Below are 16,261 nucleotides of genomic sequence, written 5' to 3'. Positions count from 1 at the left end.
TTCTGGGACTTATCAAAGATTTCTTGTTTATATAATTCATCATACACAATTCATCATATATCTGCTTACAAGCTACAACTATATAATGTTTGCTTCCTAATTTGGAAGCTTCCTCTCCTTTTTTTCCCTCTTGTATTTATTTATTTCCGGGATTGCAAATGACAGATATGGCAAGAAACAAAGGTTTTCTGCTATCTGGACCAGCAGAAATTTCTTTACAGCGGAAGCAACTGAAGGAAGTTATTTATTCCCTTCTTCCAGCATGTACAGAACCTGATTTGGATTCCGGGGCACCTTTTAGGGCTCAGGCAATTATTGCGAATCCTCCCGCTTATGGTGAGAATGTTCAAAATGAATAATATGATTATTCCATTATTGTGCTCTATCCACTTCAGGTTTATAACAGAGTTCAACAGGTACACATATGCCTGAGAAATAATGCTCTAACATGTGCCACTTCTCACCTTTTAGAGGCTAGAGAGTCCTTTTAGGTTTCTCATAAACCTTAATTTACATTTCTCTATTACAATAATTATGTTGCTTGGCTGGCCACACATTTTTGTGACATAATTTAGCTCAAGTACGTACGAAAATTGAATCATGAAGGACATCTTGGTGTAGTTGAAACCCGTGAACTGTAGTTGGATGTTGTGAATTTGAGAAGGAGAACACACTTTTAGAGTACCTCTTCAGGAACAAGAGTTCCTTACCGGAATGAAAATAGATTTGATATGGGTCATCTAATGGATAGATTGTATGGACATCAACTTAGTTGTTTCCGAGTACGAAGACAATAATGGTGATTCTTTTCAAAAAAGGAATCACTATTTAATCTGTCTCCCTATCTATTTTTAAAGGAAACAAGAAAAGGTTGATGGCATTGATGACAACAAACACCTTATTTTTATTTAATTGAAAACATTAAAAGCTCTGAAAAGAATGTTTGAGTGCAAGTATTAGTAGAAGTACCGATAGTTTTTTCATTACAAATTTACAATCACATACAATGGCTTCTCTCTAGAGTAGGTATACAAACACCAAATTCAAGATTTTGCTTTTGCTTAGTAGCACATTTTATCTTAGTTCAAACAAACATTTTATTATTTTATCTAGTTATTGAATATAGAATGAATATCAATTGGCATCCTTACAAATTTAATCCCTAAAACCTTACCAGGGTTTCAATTTTGTCCTTAGGATTGAAATCGTAACAATCTAATCCCAAAGTTTGGTCCCAATTTGAAATTCGTTTTTTGAGTGTCAATTTTAACCGTGAAGTTTGACCTTGATTTTAAATGTCCTTAAGGTGTTAATTTTAACAAAAGAAATGTCTATTAATGATGCTGTCATTTTCCAATTGGTAGTCTAATGGAGTTAATAATATAATCACAACTATATGGACGAAATTATAGTCTAGATCTGAAATCAAGTTCCACATCTCTTATTAACTCCATCCATTTTCGTATATTACATATTAACATGCTAGCCTTTGTGATACGGGGTATGGATACGGTACGATGTGGATGTGGCTATATGAGAAATTAGGAAAATCTTAATATATGATACATAGGGTATACAGTAATAGAGAAAAATTATTTTTGATACAAGAAAAAAAAGAGAGATCTTTGATTGAATAGAATATAGAAATATAAAAATATCATTCTCTACCAACTTAAGCTTTTGGAGAATAACGGTTGTTTTCACATAATTTCACTTGGTATCAGTTATCAGAGCGGGAGGTCTTGAATTCGAGTCTCGGTAGGCTCCTAGCATTATTAATTTCCTTCCGTTTAATTTATGTCTTGAGCCTACCAAAATGTCCTGAGGCTAGACGTGAGGAGGAATGTTGAATATAAATATTAAAAACACCGTTCTCTAGCAGCATAAGCTTTTGGAGAATAACGGTTGTTTTGCATTATTTAACATGGTATTAATGTCACGCCCCGCCCCGTTGCACAGTGGAGGCCATGTGGGCGCATGCACAGACCACCGAATGGACAGAGTTTCTCCTATCCATCCAAGGTGTAAACAAAATAAGTACATTGAATTTCACATAGAAAAAACAACATAACACAGTTTTGCACGAGGGCATATCACAAAAGCGAGAATGTAAATCTAACTATTACAACATTGCAACAATCACATTTTACATATATTTCTCAACTTTGATACATAATACATGGTACATGCCATTTTCATCAAATACAATTTTCATTCTCTATTACATTTTCATTCCAAATACCTTTACAATCCTTCCTTTTACTTATACACGGGTAACCTATACTTGGTGACCCCACTATCTAAGGCGCAGTGCCCACGCCTCGGTCCGGTGCCGCTCTGCAAAAGTAATGGCTCCAAAACAAAAGGGTGAGAACTAAAAGAAGCTCCCAGTGGGTTCGGCTACTGTCATTCCCCGCCGTCCCTTCCCCAATTTGGCGGAAGGAGCTCCGCACGGGCGCGTGCGCCAAACCTGCCGAACGGATAGAGTTTTCCCTGCCCGCCGAAGGCGTGACAATCAGTGCAATTCAAGTGGTTCCAAACAGGAACAAAATTCATACATAGATTATATAAGGAAAGCATCATAAACATAAACCAGTATGCTATTACAAGCATTCATTCATAATCACATTCACATTTACATTTTGATTATTCCAAATACAATCAACTTTATTACATTTTTTCCTTTCATTCTTTTCTATATCCTAAGCTAAGCTATTCGAGGGTGCATCTATTTTTGGTCACACAGTAGTAGGGTGCTATCTATCGAGCTACGCCATTTTCTCGCGCCGCTGCGCCGCTCACATGCGAACCTATAAAACATGGAGATGAGAACTATAAATATAGTTCCCAGTGGGTTCGGCCATTCAAGGGAAGAGCTCAACCCACAGGTCCAAAGGAGGCAACATAAGCAGGTTAGTCTAATAAATAAACATATAACTGTGTAAGCATAACGCTACTATATGCAAATAACCAAACATCCATGCTTATGCCTAAATAAATGCGATAATGTAAATAATGCAAGTAGATCTACCTTTTCTACTTTTCTATTTCAATATTCATCTAATTTCCATTTCACTCCTAAGGTTCTCTTACCTTAGCCAAGTTATATCACCCGACTCGGTCTTGAGTCAATCATTCACAGTTTACCGTCTTTACTTGACTTAGCCACCTGGCGGCGAAATCGTCGCACATAATGGCTCAAGTCGTTGGGCGGCGTAATCCTTTTCCTGACTTAGCCACTTGGCGGTGAAATCATCGCACACGCCAACAATGGATCAAGTCACCAGGCGGCAAATCGTTGCACACGCCCTAGGTATCAAGCCTATGGCAGCAAAATTGTTGCGCACACCTGAGCTCTAATACCAAGATCACCAAGATCACTAGATATGCACATCCCTCCATTTCCAAGTCAACCTCTCTAGGTTCATGTTCTCATATCTAAGTGGTCATCTTACTACTACTATGTTTCATAACCTAGGTTCAACAACACTAGGTCTTATGTCCTTCCCATCTAGGTTCACTTGACTCTAGGTTCAATGACATTCCAATACAAGTGGTCTTCCTACCACTATATTTTCCAATCTATGTTCAATGACACTAGATTCAATATCCAATCATGTTCTTTCTTTATTCTAGTTGTCCACACCTAGGATTTATAATTTCATAACATCTAGTCCTTGTTGAGTTCACTAATGTCCCTAGTGATATTCAACCTATTTTTCAACCTATTTCATCCATTCATATATATATATATATATATATATATATATGCCTAGATATGAATGGATAGAGAGATTTTAGCCATTGGATGGATAGATGTAGGGTTGAGATGATGGTGGTAGCCATTGGTACTTTTAAGTTTTTAGCCATTGGATGGAGAGATGTAGGGTTGAGATGATGGTGGTAGGTGGTGGTAGGTGGAATAGTGTTTGATCCAGAGATTATTAGTAATCAAGGAGTAGATCCAAGGGTTCGAAACTCAAAAGCACCAAGGGGTTGGTGCTTTTGAGAGTATTTTAGCTCAATTCTCTTATGTGCACGATCGTCTTCGTACTCATAAGTCGTTTTCGATCATAGAGCTTTCGAATCGGCGATCCATACCGTTAAACGTTATCTAGAGCATTTAAAACTAATAGAAATCAAATTTAATAATTTTTTAATATCATTTACCTTACGATCAAAAGTTCACAAAATTGACAATTTTTAACGGTCGGTATGTGATACTTACTAGTTTAACGGTGTAAAAGAATTGGAATAGGTTGATTTTTTAATAGAAAATTCTATTCGCTACCTAGATAAAGATCAATAACTCCGATCTTAAATTGATGGATCATCGAATGCCCGTCGATTTCCAAAATAAAGTTGTCTAGGGCTCTTTTCTAACATTCAATTAGAGAACTAGAGGATCAATTTGGTTCAAAACATCAGAACCCCAAAATCCGCAATTCTAACCCTAGATTCCAATTTCTCCAAAAATATCCCAAATCCAAGGAGAAATCTTGATTAAATTAGTGTAGAATCATCTTGGGAACTCTAGNTTGAACCCTGTTACATACAATTTATTCACATCTACATATGTTCAAGGAATGGGATTTCCAACCATTTCGGAGAGCACTACTCACCTTAGTTGATTGCCAATTGCTAGGATTTCCAAGCAATTTGATTTCTGACGCCGATTCGACATGCTTCAAGCCTAACGAATGAAATTCCTCAAATTTCTCCAATTGGATGCCATAACTTCGTCGTAATTCAAATCGAAGTTGTCCCTTGCGTCAAACTATCCTTTAATTAGGGATTTATAAGGTCAATTTAGTTCCAAATCTCTTAGGGACAAAAATCCCCAATTCTAACCCTAGATTCCAATTTCTCCAAAAATATCCCAAATCCAAGGAGAAATCTTGATTAAATTAGTGTAGAATCATCTTGGGAACTCTAGAATCTCAATTTTAAGGCCCTGTTTGGATTCATAGTTAAAAAACTCCATTGAATTTTTATTCTGTTGTTTTGGTCTAAATGAAATACGGGAGCTTGTAACCATAAAAAAATTCCACAGCTTCATTTTTAAACTGTTTGAATACATAGCATACAATTCCATAAGATTTATAACAATTAAATTCCTAAATTTTTAAAATTCAAAATTCAAAATTTAAAAATAAAATTTTAAAAAATTAAAATTCAAAATTCAAAATTCAAAATTTAAAAATAAAAATTTAAAATTTAAAATTTAAAATTTAAAAATTAAATTAGATTTTATGTTTTAAATTTGAAATTTGAAATTTGAAATTTGAAATTTAAAATTTGAAATTTGAAATTTAAAATTTAAAATTTAAAATCAAAATTAAAATGAATTTTAAAATTTTTAAATTTGAAATTTAAAATCTAGATTGAAATTTAAAATTTTATGTTGAAATTTAAAATTTAGAACTTGATACATCTTTGGGGTAAGAGAACCAAAAATGGTGGAATTTTTTGACTTTGATTAAAGTGGATTGTAATTTTACTCCATTTTTTGGATTATAGTATAACTATACTCCAAAAATTACATCATTTTTTTTTCTTCCAAACGCTTCACAGGATTATTTCCTATTGTTGTAGTATAGTTTAACTATACTATGTTTTTAGGGGTATCCAAACGGGGCCTAAGGGATTTAACAAAAACCCTAAACTTTAATCCAAAGAACTCATCTCAAATCGCAAGCTTCCTGAGCCACAACGCGCGCTAGAGCTTGATTCTCACTCCAAGCTTCTCGAGCTCGATCTCTTCCAAAAACTCCACCTTGAAGTTGGATCTAGAGAGAGGAAGAGGAGAGGAAGAGGAGAGGAAGGAGATGGGTTCTCCTCTCTTTTCCCTGTGCGTGAGGGAGAAAATGAGAGAGGAGCTGGGAGGGTTTATATTTAAAGGGGGAGCGCTACAATTGCCAAAAACCTCCTGTACTGTGCATTTTGCGAGCGGAGGGTTCGGACCTTGGGTTCAGGGTCCGACCCGTAGCTTTCGCACTGCACAGTCAAGTTCCGGACCTTGGCTTCAGGGTTTGGACCCTATAGGTCCAAAGCCCAAAAACGCAATTTTCGAAAATTTTCGTTTCGCTCCTTTAATCTCTAATCCACTTCTAATCATTTCAAAACCCTCAAATCTCATTTCCATTTGTGTTCAAATCACTCTCAATTGTACTTTGTCCATTTCGCCCAAGTTTAGTATAGTACTTCGAAACTCAGTACGCTACAGCTATAATCAGGCATAAGTAGATAAAATAATAGGTAAGTAATAATGCAACTACACTGAGCATATATAGAAATTTAAGCAACCACTATGCCTTTACGACAATAGGGAATGAATTTTATACTCCAATATGTTTAACTGTGCTCTTTTACTCACTCTTGATCCAACTCATTCTCGACCCAATCAGGGGCTTCCACAAAATCTAGCCCAATTCACCCCTCTCAGCCTCATGGGAACTAGCTCCACTACTCTCTCACCCATTTTAGGCTTCTCACAAGGATAACATGATCGATCCATCACCCAACATGTGAATCCATTATGCTTACTCTCTACACAGGATGCAACAATGCAATATGGCACAGGTTACAATATGGTCAATCAACTATCTCTTTCCTCTTTGATCCAATTGCACCGGCTCACCCGTAGGTTGAGCCACAACTTACATCACCAAGTCACGTGGGGAGGAGGTCTTTCAATCCCGAGCTACCACCGTGACCGTTTGCCAGGTAGGCACTGTCGTGACCCTACCTTATTTTCGTGTGACCTCCACAAACCAAGTACAGACTATAAGAGTATGATCCTGTTCTCCTGTCCCGTGGACCTACTACCTACCGGTGGCAACAATAACAACAAGGGATCTCTTTCAATCCCTAGCATGGTGTAGAGGATATCTTTCAATCCCTCGCATGCTTAATATTATCAAAGCACTAGTTGTCACGCTACACATGCATCGACCCAATTTTCTGTACTTGTACTAGATATTCCACACAATTATATTGCGTGCATCAATGGAGTATTCAAACACCACATTATGTGGACATAAGTAAACATGCAATGACTCAATTCCATATTTAAACTTGGGATTCTCTCAATTTATGCCATATTCTTTTTATCCATAACAAATCATATCCAATCCATTGTTCCATCACTAGGTTTACGTTTAACATCATAATGGCACCTAGTATTAACTTTATTCCAATGTCCACCTTTTGTTTTCTATGTCCAAACTACTAATTCAATACATCACTAGGGTTCACATGTCACCAAGTTTATGCATCCTAAGTTTGAAGTTCTCAATCACAATTATTCTCATATATTACAGAAGGCATACAAATTTCTGGAATAAGAATTAATTGAACCCTGTTACATACAATTTATTCACATCTACATATGTTCAAGGAATGGGATTTCCAACCATTTCGGAGAGCACTACTCACCTTAGTTGATTGCCAATTGCTAGGATTTCCAAGCAATTTGATTTCTGACGCCGATTCGACATGCTTCAAGCCTAACGAATGAAATTCCTCAAATTTCTCCAATTGGATGCCATAACTTCGTCGTAATTCAAATCGAAGTTGTCCCTTGCGTCAAACTATCCTTTAATTAGGGATTTATAAGGTCAATTTAGTTCCAAATCTCTTAGGGGCAAAAACCTCAATTCTAACCCTAGGTTTCAAGTTCTATAAGAAAACTCCAAAATCTATGGTAATTGGTAAACCTTTACCCAATCTAGTTTAGAATCATCAAGGACTTCCAAAAATATCATTTTCAAAGAATTTAATCCAAACTCTAACTCAAATCGATGAAATCTTACCTTGGCCACCATGCTTTCCAACTTCTTCTTGCTTAAGCAAGAGATCCACCATTAGAGAGCTCTTCCAAGCTTTTTCTCCAACTTGAAGCTTCCAAAATCTCCAATTTTTTTCCCTCTTTGACGGAGAAATTATAAGAGATAGGGAAAGAGAGGTGTTACTTTTTCTCCAACTTGAAGCTTCCAAAATCTCCAATTTTTTGACAAACTGACACCTCCGAACAGCTGTCGAGATCTCTCACAGCCCTGTTCGGGCTCAGCGCAACCGCAGTTTATCTGCATTTTGCCTGAGGCACGCTGCGCTCCCGTCGAATAGCGCTTCCTTAGACGTTTTGTCGTCTAAAAGGACGAACGACATGGCCATGTTCTACTACGACATGGCCATGTTGGTCGCGCCCCTTACGAACGACATGGCCATGTTCCCAAAAGACATGGCCATGTTCGATGCGCGTGTCTAAATCGACGAGAGCCCAACCGAGAACATGGCCATGTCCTCGGGCACATGGCCATGTTCTCCCATCCATCTCCCGATTTACTCATTAAAAGAGAGGGAGCAAACATAGAGGGGAGTGAGGGGAGATATATCAAAGCACATCCCTCTCTCTCTCTCCGGAAGAACGACGTTAAGAGGTAGAGAGAGTGAGAGGGTAGGCCAACTTCCGTTCTCCCTCGAGCCTAAGCAGCGGCTGCAGCGCGGCGCCTCGGCAAGCCCGTATGAAGGCAGCAGCACAACGACGCTCTTCCGGCCCGCTCGCCTCCAAAAGCGGCAAAAAGACAGCGTCGCCACGGGCCACAACAGCTCCACTCATTAAGTCGTAAAGGGACCTAAAACCCGTTCAAAAATGATGAAGTTGAGCCATTTAACAACAAACGACTTTAGGTGGCAGCTGACAATCATAAAGTCGAGCAAGAGCTGCATCCTCGTAGCCTAACGCTGCTCTGAACCAAGCAACCTAAGCCCTGACGCTCTCCTTAGGTGCTTCGGGAATGAACGCTTAAAACCACTTCCAATCGAACCAGCTTAGGATCAACATGAGGTGACGACGCTTTTGATCTGACTTTGCCACTTAACAAACCACATCTCGAACCTCAATCACGCTAGGAACCCAAGCTTTCCGATGCTAACTGGGTCGTCCACCGCGGTGTCGACACTCTCACATGGCGACGGCCCCCTATCGAAAGCTCCACCCAATGTAGCCGAAATGAGGATTCAAGAATAACCAGCTGTACATATCTAGAACTAAAGCCATTTAACACAATCGAGTTTAAGTACCTGATATACATCTAACACTTGAGACTTAAAACCTCGTACAAAATATTTAATTCATCTAATATGTACAACCTGAACTTTTAACTTAATCCTCTTTTGGACGCTAAACCTGGACAGTGGTCAAAATTGATGGACTAAATCGAGATCCTTGGCAATCTTTTAACATGACAGTGTCAAAGAAGCTCTGCTCATGAGGTCCATCAAATCTTATATAAATGTGAGCACGACCAAGCGGCTCACCTAAAAATGTCCCAGCAAGTCCAACAAAGTCTGACAACCCACGGCAGTCTCAACTGCCACCTAGGCATAGCGGAAAAGCCGCAGTCTAACACGGCTCCCGTGCAATGGACAACCAACAATCTGGTCAAACTCAGCTAATGAACTGAAACCGATCAACCTCGGACTAACTCGAGCTGTCTCTATGCGACGTATGAGCCAACCCATCGCGGGTGCTCACGGTGAGGCCTCAGTCCGAACACGAAAACGCAACCACAGCGAGTACGGTCAACCTGAACGAGAGGTGCCTGGTCAATCGCACCTATCTCGCACTATCAGCGTTGCCCCGTCCCTGCCCATACGAATGTCAGGGCCAAACCTAACCCAGTCTAAACTGTAAAGGATGTCAACCAATCGCATCTCGTACTATCACATCACCTACTATCGCCATCTCACACGAAGGACGAAAGGAAGATAGGAACGAGGGAAGACATCTGAATCACCCACTGGCTACAACAAAACCCGCCATGGGTGACTCCTGATGAACAAAAATGTCATCAAGAGTGCGGGTCAACAATGGATACAAAAACGTCTCGGTGTCCAAGGCCGACGACGTGGCAGGCACCTAGTCCTAGCTCCGTTCCCGCAGCGCTCAATCTCGGGATGGGCTGCACGACTCGATCTCCACGGGATGACGTCCATCTACAAAACAAAGCTCAAACACATGTATCAACTGAATTGAGCGGTCACGCTCATCGAGACATAAACCCTAGGCTTGATACATATACTTTGAGACAAAATAAATCGAAGTCAAAAGAGATCGTCGAGAGATGATGACAAGCATCATCACAAACTAAATGTCCATGTCGATAGCGAAGCATATGTCCCTTTTAAAGAAACATATGCCGCCTAGACAGCCGCACGGGCCCCTTGCACATTAGGCCCCGCACTGTTAAAGAGGCGGTTTCTCCCNACAGGAGCCAACCCGAGAGCAACCCGCGCGCGGCCCAGTGTAGTGTACCGGTACACCTTGATGGCTGTACCGGTACAGCAAGCAGAAAATCTGCAGTTTGCAGATTTTCTTCGCTGAAAGTTGCCCTCGCGTCGCACGGAGTCCGTTTTGCGTCTATTTGACGCCAACGCGACTCGGACTTGTCCCGACACTCTCCAGAGCTGTCGACAAGTCTCCACAGTCAAACACCAGGGATCTCACAGAAATTATAAGAGAAAGGGAAAGAGAGGTGCTAGAGAGGAAGAGAGAAGGGTTTCCCTTTTCTCTCGTGTGTGGGGGAGAACTAGGGAGAGCGAGAGGTGGCGTATACATATAAGCCCCCCAATACTATTGCAATTTGCAGTTTAGTCCTGTTCAGATCTGATACGTCTAATTGGAGTCCTTTTGAATATCCTTTTGCTCTCAAATTTGACATACATAATTAAAGTCAATCAAGCGTACGTTATCTTAACTTTTCAGTTATGAATCATTTTTGGTCATCGAAAGCTCTACCGACTAGAATCTTTATCAGATTGTTGTCAAGCTCTGTTTTTCACTGCTCAGGTGTCGAAATGACATGAAATTTTAAATCTGGTCTCAGAAAAATAGTTTCGACATATTTTCAAATTTTCATAATTTTCTGACACTAAATTTTTCAGCTGAAATATAAGTCTCGTTCCTAACAGAAAATTATAAATCACATATTTTCATTTCAATTTCAGCACAAGTCATTTTTGACTTACCTTTTACTTCTCTAAGTCCAAGAAAAATAGTATCTTATACTATTTTTATTTACACTTGCATATATAGTAAAATTCAGTGTACTACAATTACAGCAGGAGGTCCAGAGTTCGAGTTATGCTAGACTCCTAGGAGCTAGGAAGCCTAGGATAATTGATTTCCTCCTATTTTATTTTTCATATCATGGGCGCATCAAAAAGTTTTGAGCCTAGACATGAGGGGGAATGCTATATATAAAAATATAAAAACATCGTTCTCTATCAGCTTAAAGCTTTTGGAGAATAACGGTTGTTTCATATTTATTTCATAATTAGTTTATGTAAGGCAACTAATTGGTTAATTTGTCTAAAGATGTAGATAAAGTTGACTTTTGTTTGTCAAGAAACAAAATGAATCATCTCAATTATAATGTTTAGTTTTTAGTAACTACGAATTCGTGTCACCCGAATGCCGAAGTGAGACAACTCATATAACAAATCTTTTGGATCTAGGCCGCTTGAGAATGATTTCGTCCTCAATTAGCACCAAAATAACTTTGCCCTTATCTTGCAACTGTCTTCACGTATCCATCATGTATCCTTCAAATATTTGGTATTTTCTCAATTTTAAGAAAATTTGGATACTTTCAGTAGAGTATCCAACATGAATGGATCGTGTATCATTCGCGTATTAGTATCTGATATGTACCGGATTCAGACATGGGAAATAAAATGAAGGATCTATGCATCGCAGGCTAGCCTTTTGTTATATGGTTGGCCCCCTTTGTGTAAATTGTGCCTTCTTCCTAGAAGTACCCGTATCTAAAATAAATTAAGATTACCGGACTTTTAAGGGGCGTTTGGATTGACGAATTTGTAGATTCAACGTAAGTCAAGTGTAGTGGTGTTTGAGTTTCCCTGAAGTGTGATTATTTTTCTGTTGTTTGTTTTGACTTAACTCGTACCACTGAAAGTTAAATTCAATCACTTCTGCTGTTTGTTTTGATGTAACTTGGTGCTGGTAAAATTAGTTTTTTGAGTTCCGTTGTTTGTTTTGATGTAAGTAAGTGGATCCCATTATCTCCTAAATATAGTAATAAATTTATCACTATAAAATTTAACCTATTATATAATTAAATTTTTTATTATTATTTAAAGATAATCTTAATTTATTATAAATAAGGTAATTCTAACCCATTATAAAGAAAGTAGAGTTTAGGTTTTACTGTTTAATAAATTGTTTAGAGAAGGTTGAGTGTGGTGGAAGTCGAGTTCGGTACTTTAGAGCCGGAAGTCGAGAGTAGGTGAAGTGGAGCTCTAACGTAACTTGAGTTACATTATATTTTTCATTTACATCAAAACAAATAACGGAAGTGATGGAACTTGAGTTCCATCACTCCACTTACACCAAAACAAACGGGCCCTTAGTGTTTGTGAAAAATGCCCAAAACAGAATTAATATTGTATTATTTGGTAATTGTCACGCCCCGAAACCGCTACCAATTTGGTCCGGTTCGAGCGCGTTAAACAGACGCCGGACGGACAACACCTCCCCTGTCCGCCCAAGGCTACACCATAGCAATCATGTACATGAGTCGCCCCGGAATAACTCAACAACATACATGATTAACATAGAGCACCACTAGTGCTAACAAGTAAGAGCAAGACACAAGTAATGATACAAGTGAATAAAGAGAGATACGTCTATCTATTACATCCATTCAATCATTCATTTACATCAGTTTACATTTGTAACTCTCCAAAATGAATATATATAATGTTCATCCAAAATACATAAGCAACTCCCTCAAAATACATCACAACTCTTAGGTACATCAGTACTCTAATGCGTAGGGTAGCTGCTACTAAGCTAGGGCGCGATGCCCTTACCACGGTCCTCGCCGGGAGTATTCGAACTCGGCTCTGCAACAAAGTGGGGTGAGAACTATAGTCCATAGTTCCCAGTGGGTTCGGCCGCCGACTCCGCCGATCTCCCCACCAGGTCTAAGCAGGCATAAGCAGATAGATAGATAGATAGATATCTAAAACTGAAACTGATGCATATTTAAAGAATTGCACTATTCTACTATGCCTTGAGAAACAAGAGTAACCAACATAGCCATGTAAACACTAACATACTACTATAACTCTATCAAGCACGAATGCAACTCTACTATGCTCAATATGCTCAAATTGCACAATTCTTTCGAATTCATTACCCAATCCTCTGGTTGGCCCGTAGGCGCGCCCTCGACTCACATCTCGAAATCCCTCTATAACGGGAGACTCAAACCACCCGAGGGACCGTCTGCGAGACCCCACATAGGCTATCCCTTGGGACCCCAAATAGGCTATCCCAATCTTACACGTGCCAAACTCCGGAGCGCACTACTTGTGCGGACCGACCGCCACAAGCGCTGAACAGACTATGTCAGTATGATCCAATCCTCGTCACGGAGGATACCCTGTCACTAGGGTCATCGACATCACACCGATCTCATGCAAGGTGTCAAGTAGGGAGACTCACCTATCCCTAAGTCATCATGTCACAAGTGTTCTTTTAACACTAAGCCCTAATGCCACTCGTCAAGTTACTCACTTGGTTCACATGCCACTTGTCATGGTGCAATGTTTCGACTACACTAGTCATATATCATCATATTCGTCAATGCAAGATCAAGTTATTACTTATCTTATCTCTATAGGGTTCTATGTCACAACGGCTCATTCTCATGCACCCTAAACTCACGTGCCAAGCCTACTATGCCGCACTACAAGGGAGCATGTAAGAATCGTAAATGCAACATCTAAACACCCTATCATGCATACGATTGCATAAGGAATATGATCAACATAATGTACTTAGACATAGGGAGGAGCCCAGTTGCTTCGGGATGACACCTCCCACCTTTTGGTAGTGTCACCAAGCTAGGTTCTCGATTGCACGTTCCTTAGTCGCCGCTTCGACTCTTCGGATCAACACGAAGCCACGAACACTCGTTTCGGCTATACCTTCGCACTCGCTCGACGAATCGACGAACCGTCACTTCCAACGCGTTTAAACACCTAGCAATTAGGTTTTCACATGATCAATTTAGATCAAACCCATCGATTTCCAAAAACCCCAATTTGGAGCCCTAGGTTTCAACCAATGCAAGAATCCCTCAACGAAGCTCTAGATTCATGCATATTCCCTCTATTTGGCGAGCTAGGGTTCCAACAAAACCAATTCTAGGAGATAAAAACCCATCTAGAGGGATCTACCATGAAAGCTCTCAAAGCTTACCTCAAGAAGCTTGCTCTAATAGTGGAGAGGAAGAAGAAGAAGATGCTAATCCTTCCTTTGATCTTGTTCTCCACCAAATCCACCTCCTTCTTCACCCTTTTAGAGAGAGAGAAAGAGAGTTTAGAGAGAGAGGGAGCTAGGTTTAGGTTGGGTTTAGAAGAAATGAGGGAGAGAGAGAGCTCATTCCCTTCTATACCCCTCCACTTATGCTACAAATGCATAAAAGCCCCTCCACTTGTCCAACATGACACAGCCCAGCCTGGGCATTTTCGGGCTACAGGGACCGGTCTGTCCCTGGAGGGACCGGTCCCCGAGAGCAACTTCTGCGGGCAGAGGGCTCTGCCCGATTTTGTGCGTACGGGGATCGGTCTCTCCTGCCAGGGACCGGTCCCCGAGAGCAAACATCGCGCGCAGAGTTTTTCTGCCGCACAATCTGCTTACGGGACCGGTCTTTCCTACCAGGGACCGGTTCCCGAGAGCAAAATCTGCAAAGTTGCAGAATTCCTCTATCTTGCTCTCCGAGGCCCTCCTCAATGCACTTTTTGGGTTTTTGACGCCTTTGGTCTTTCCGAAGCGTACCCAATTGACAGTCAGTCGATTCTAAACGAAGTTCAACTCTCGTATTTTGAGAATTCACTTCCTTACAGTAATAGTCACTTATATGCTTGAATTTGGGATAATCACGTGCAATAGTAACATGGAATATTTTAAGAACAATTCCACCTCTTAGTAAGCAATACCTGCAATTCATCTAGACTATCTTTTCGGTTATCCTGATTTGTAATCATGCTTGCAGGACATGCACATGTCGCTGAAGCTCTTGGTGTACCTCTTCACATCTTCTTTACAATGCCATGGACGTAAGTTTCATCAATTGCAAACTAAGTAACATCAATTTGATTTTTTCTAATCATTCATGTTCTGTTTTATTAATCTCTAGATGCTGTAATCTTTCTCCTCTCCTGTGTGATAGATTGAATATGTGACTCAAAGATCAAAACCAGTACGAATTTGCTTCTTTTGTTCCCAAGTTGTATTCTTTTACTATTTTGCACTTTTGCACTTGATTTTCTTTACTCTTTTATGGTCTTACATGCTATTGAAAGTTAACATAAGGTTTAAAAGATCATTCAAAAAGATATTCTGGATTTCTGGGCTAATATGTTGAGACTGTTTGGATGCTGCTTATGTTGTGACTTGTGATATCTATTAGATTTTCCTTATAATGATGGTGAGTGTCTTAATGATGATGACAAATAAAATTGATTCCAAGTTTGGTGAACCTTCTTTATTTATAACTACTTTTAAGGTCAATAGTGACATTTCAAAACGTTGGAACAGAAGGTTCAATGCTTTTTCCGGTTGATCTTATTTTCCCTTCACACAAGCCCTTAGCTCAGTTTAGCTGTTTCATTTTACGTCTTCTGCTACGTCTTCTGCCCATGATAGAAATAGAATTAAGGAGAACAAAGGGCAACTGATTCCTAGGATAGTCATATTATGCCTGTGAGCAGACATAGTAGCACGCTCAGGATGATATGGATGGCAATTGAAATAACTCTCAACGTCCTGGAAAGGTTATGCTGGATCAGTTGATTGTAATTTTACATTCGATTGTAATTTTACAAATATTTTGATTTGCACAAATATCTTAATCATGATTTGACAGTTATATTGAGGTTGTTTGGTTATCGGCTGTGTGATATGAGTGATGCTTGCCATGTAGGTACATTGGACTTTACTAGTCCTAGTAAACTTCTCAACAGGCCTACACTCTAGGATTATAGATTAAAAATTGTGTTTATTTGTGCAACAAGGGGGATTACTGATTACATAATATTTCAAACCTGCTAACTGGAGTTTGGCCTGCCTTCTCTGCAGCAATTATGCCGTTTATTATCCAAAACCAGTACTATAAATTTCTTAAATTTGATATGATGTTGCACTTTCTAACTGCCGATTCTTGTC

General features: G+C 39.5%; 1 protein-coding gene across 4 annotated transcripts in view; it reads left to right on the top strand.

Annotated features, from left to right (window-relative positions):
• Positions 1 to 16,261, top strand: part of LOC109713352 (sterol 3-beta-glucosyltransferase UGT80B1) — a 68,132-nt gene that overhangs the window by 17,362 nt on the left and 34,509 nt on the right. For all 4 annotated transcript variants that reach the window (XM_020237403.1, XM_020237396.1, XM_020237413.1 and 1 more), the window contains 2 exons: positions 166 to 336; positions 15,090 to 15,153. In XM_020237403.1, the coding sequence (XP_020092992.1) occupies positions 166 to 336; positions 15,090 to 15,153 (235 nt within the window). The remainder of the gene's footprint in view (positions 1 to 165; positions 337 to 15,089; positions 15,154 to 16,261) is intronic.

This window comes from Ananas comosus, linkage group 1 (genome assembly GCF_001540865.1).
Source record: "Ananas comosus cultivar F153 linkage group 1, ASM154086v1, whole genome shotgun sequence".
Lineage (NCBI taxonomy): Eukaryota > Viridiplantae > Streptophyta > Magnoliopsida > Poales > Bromeliaceae > Ananas > Ananas comosus.
This window is presented reverse-complemented; position numbering and strand designations above follow the sequence as displayed.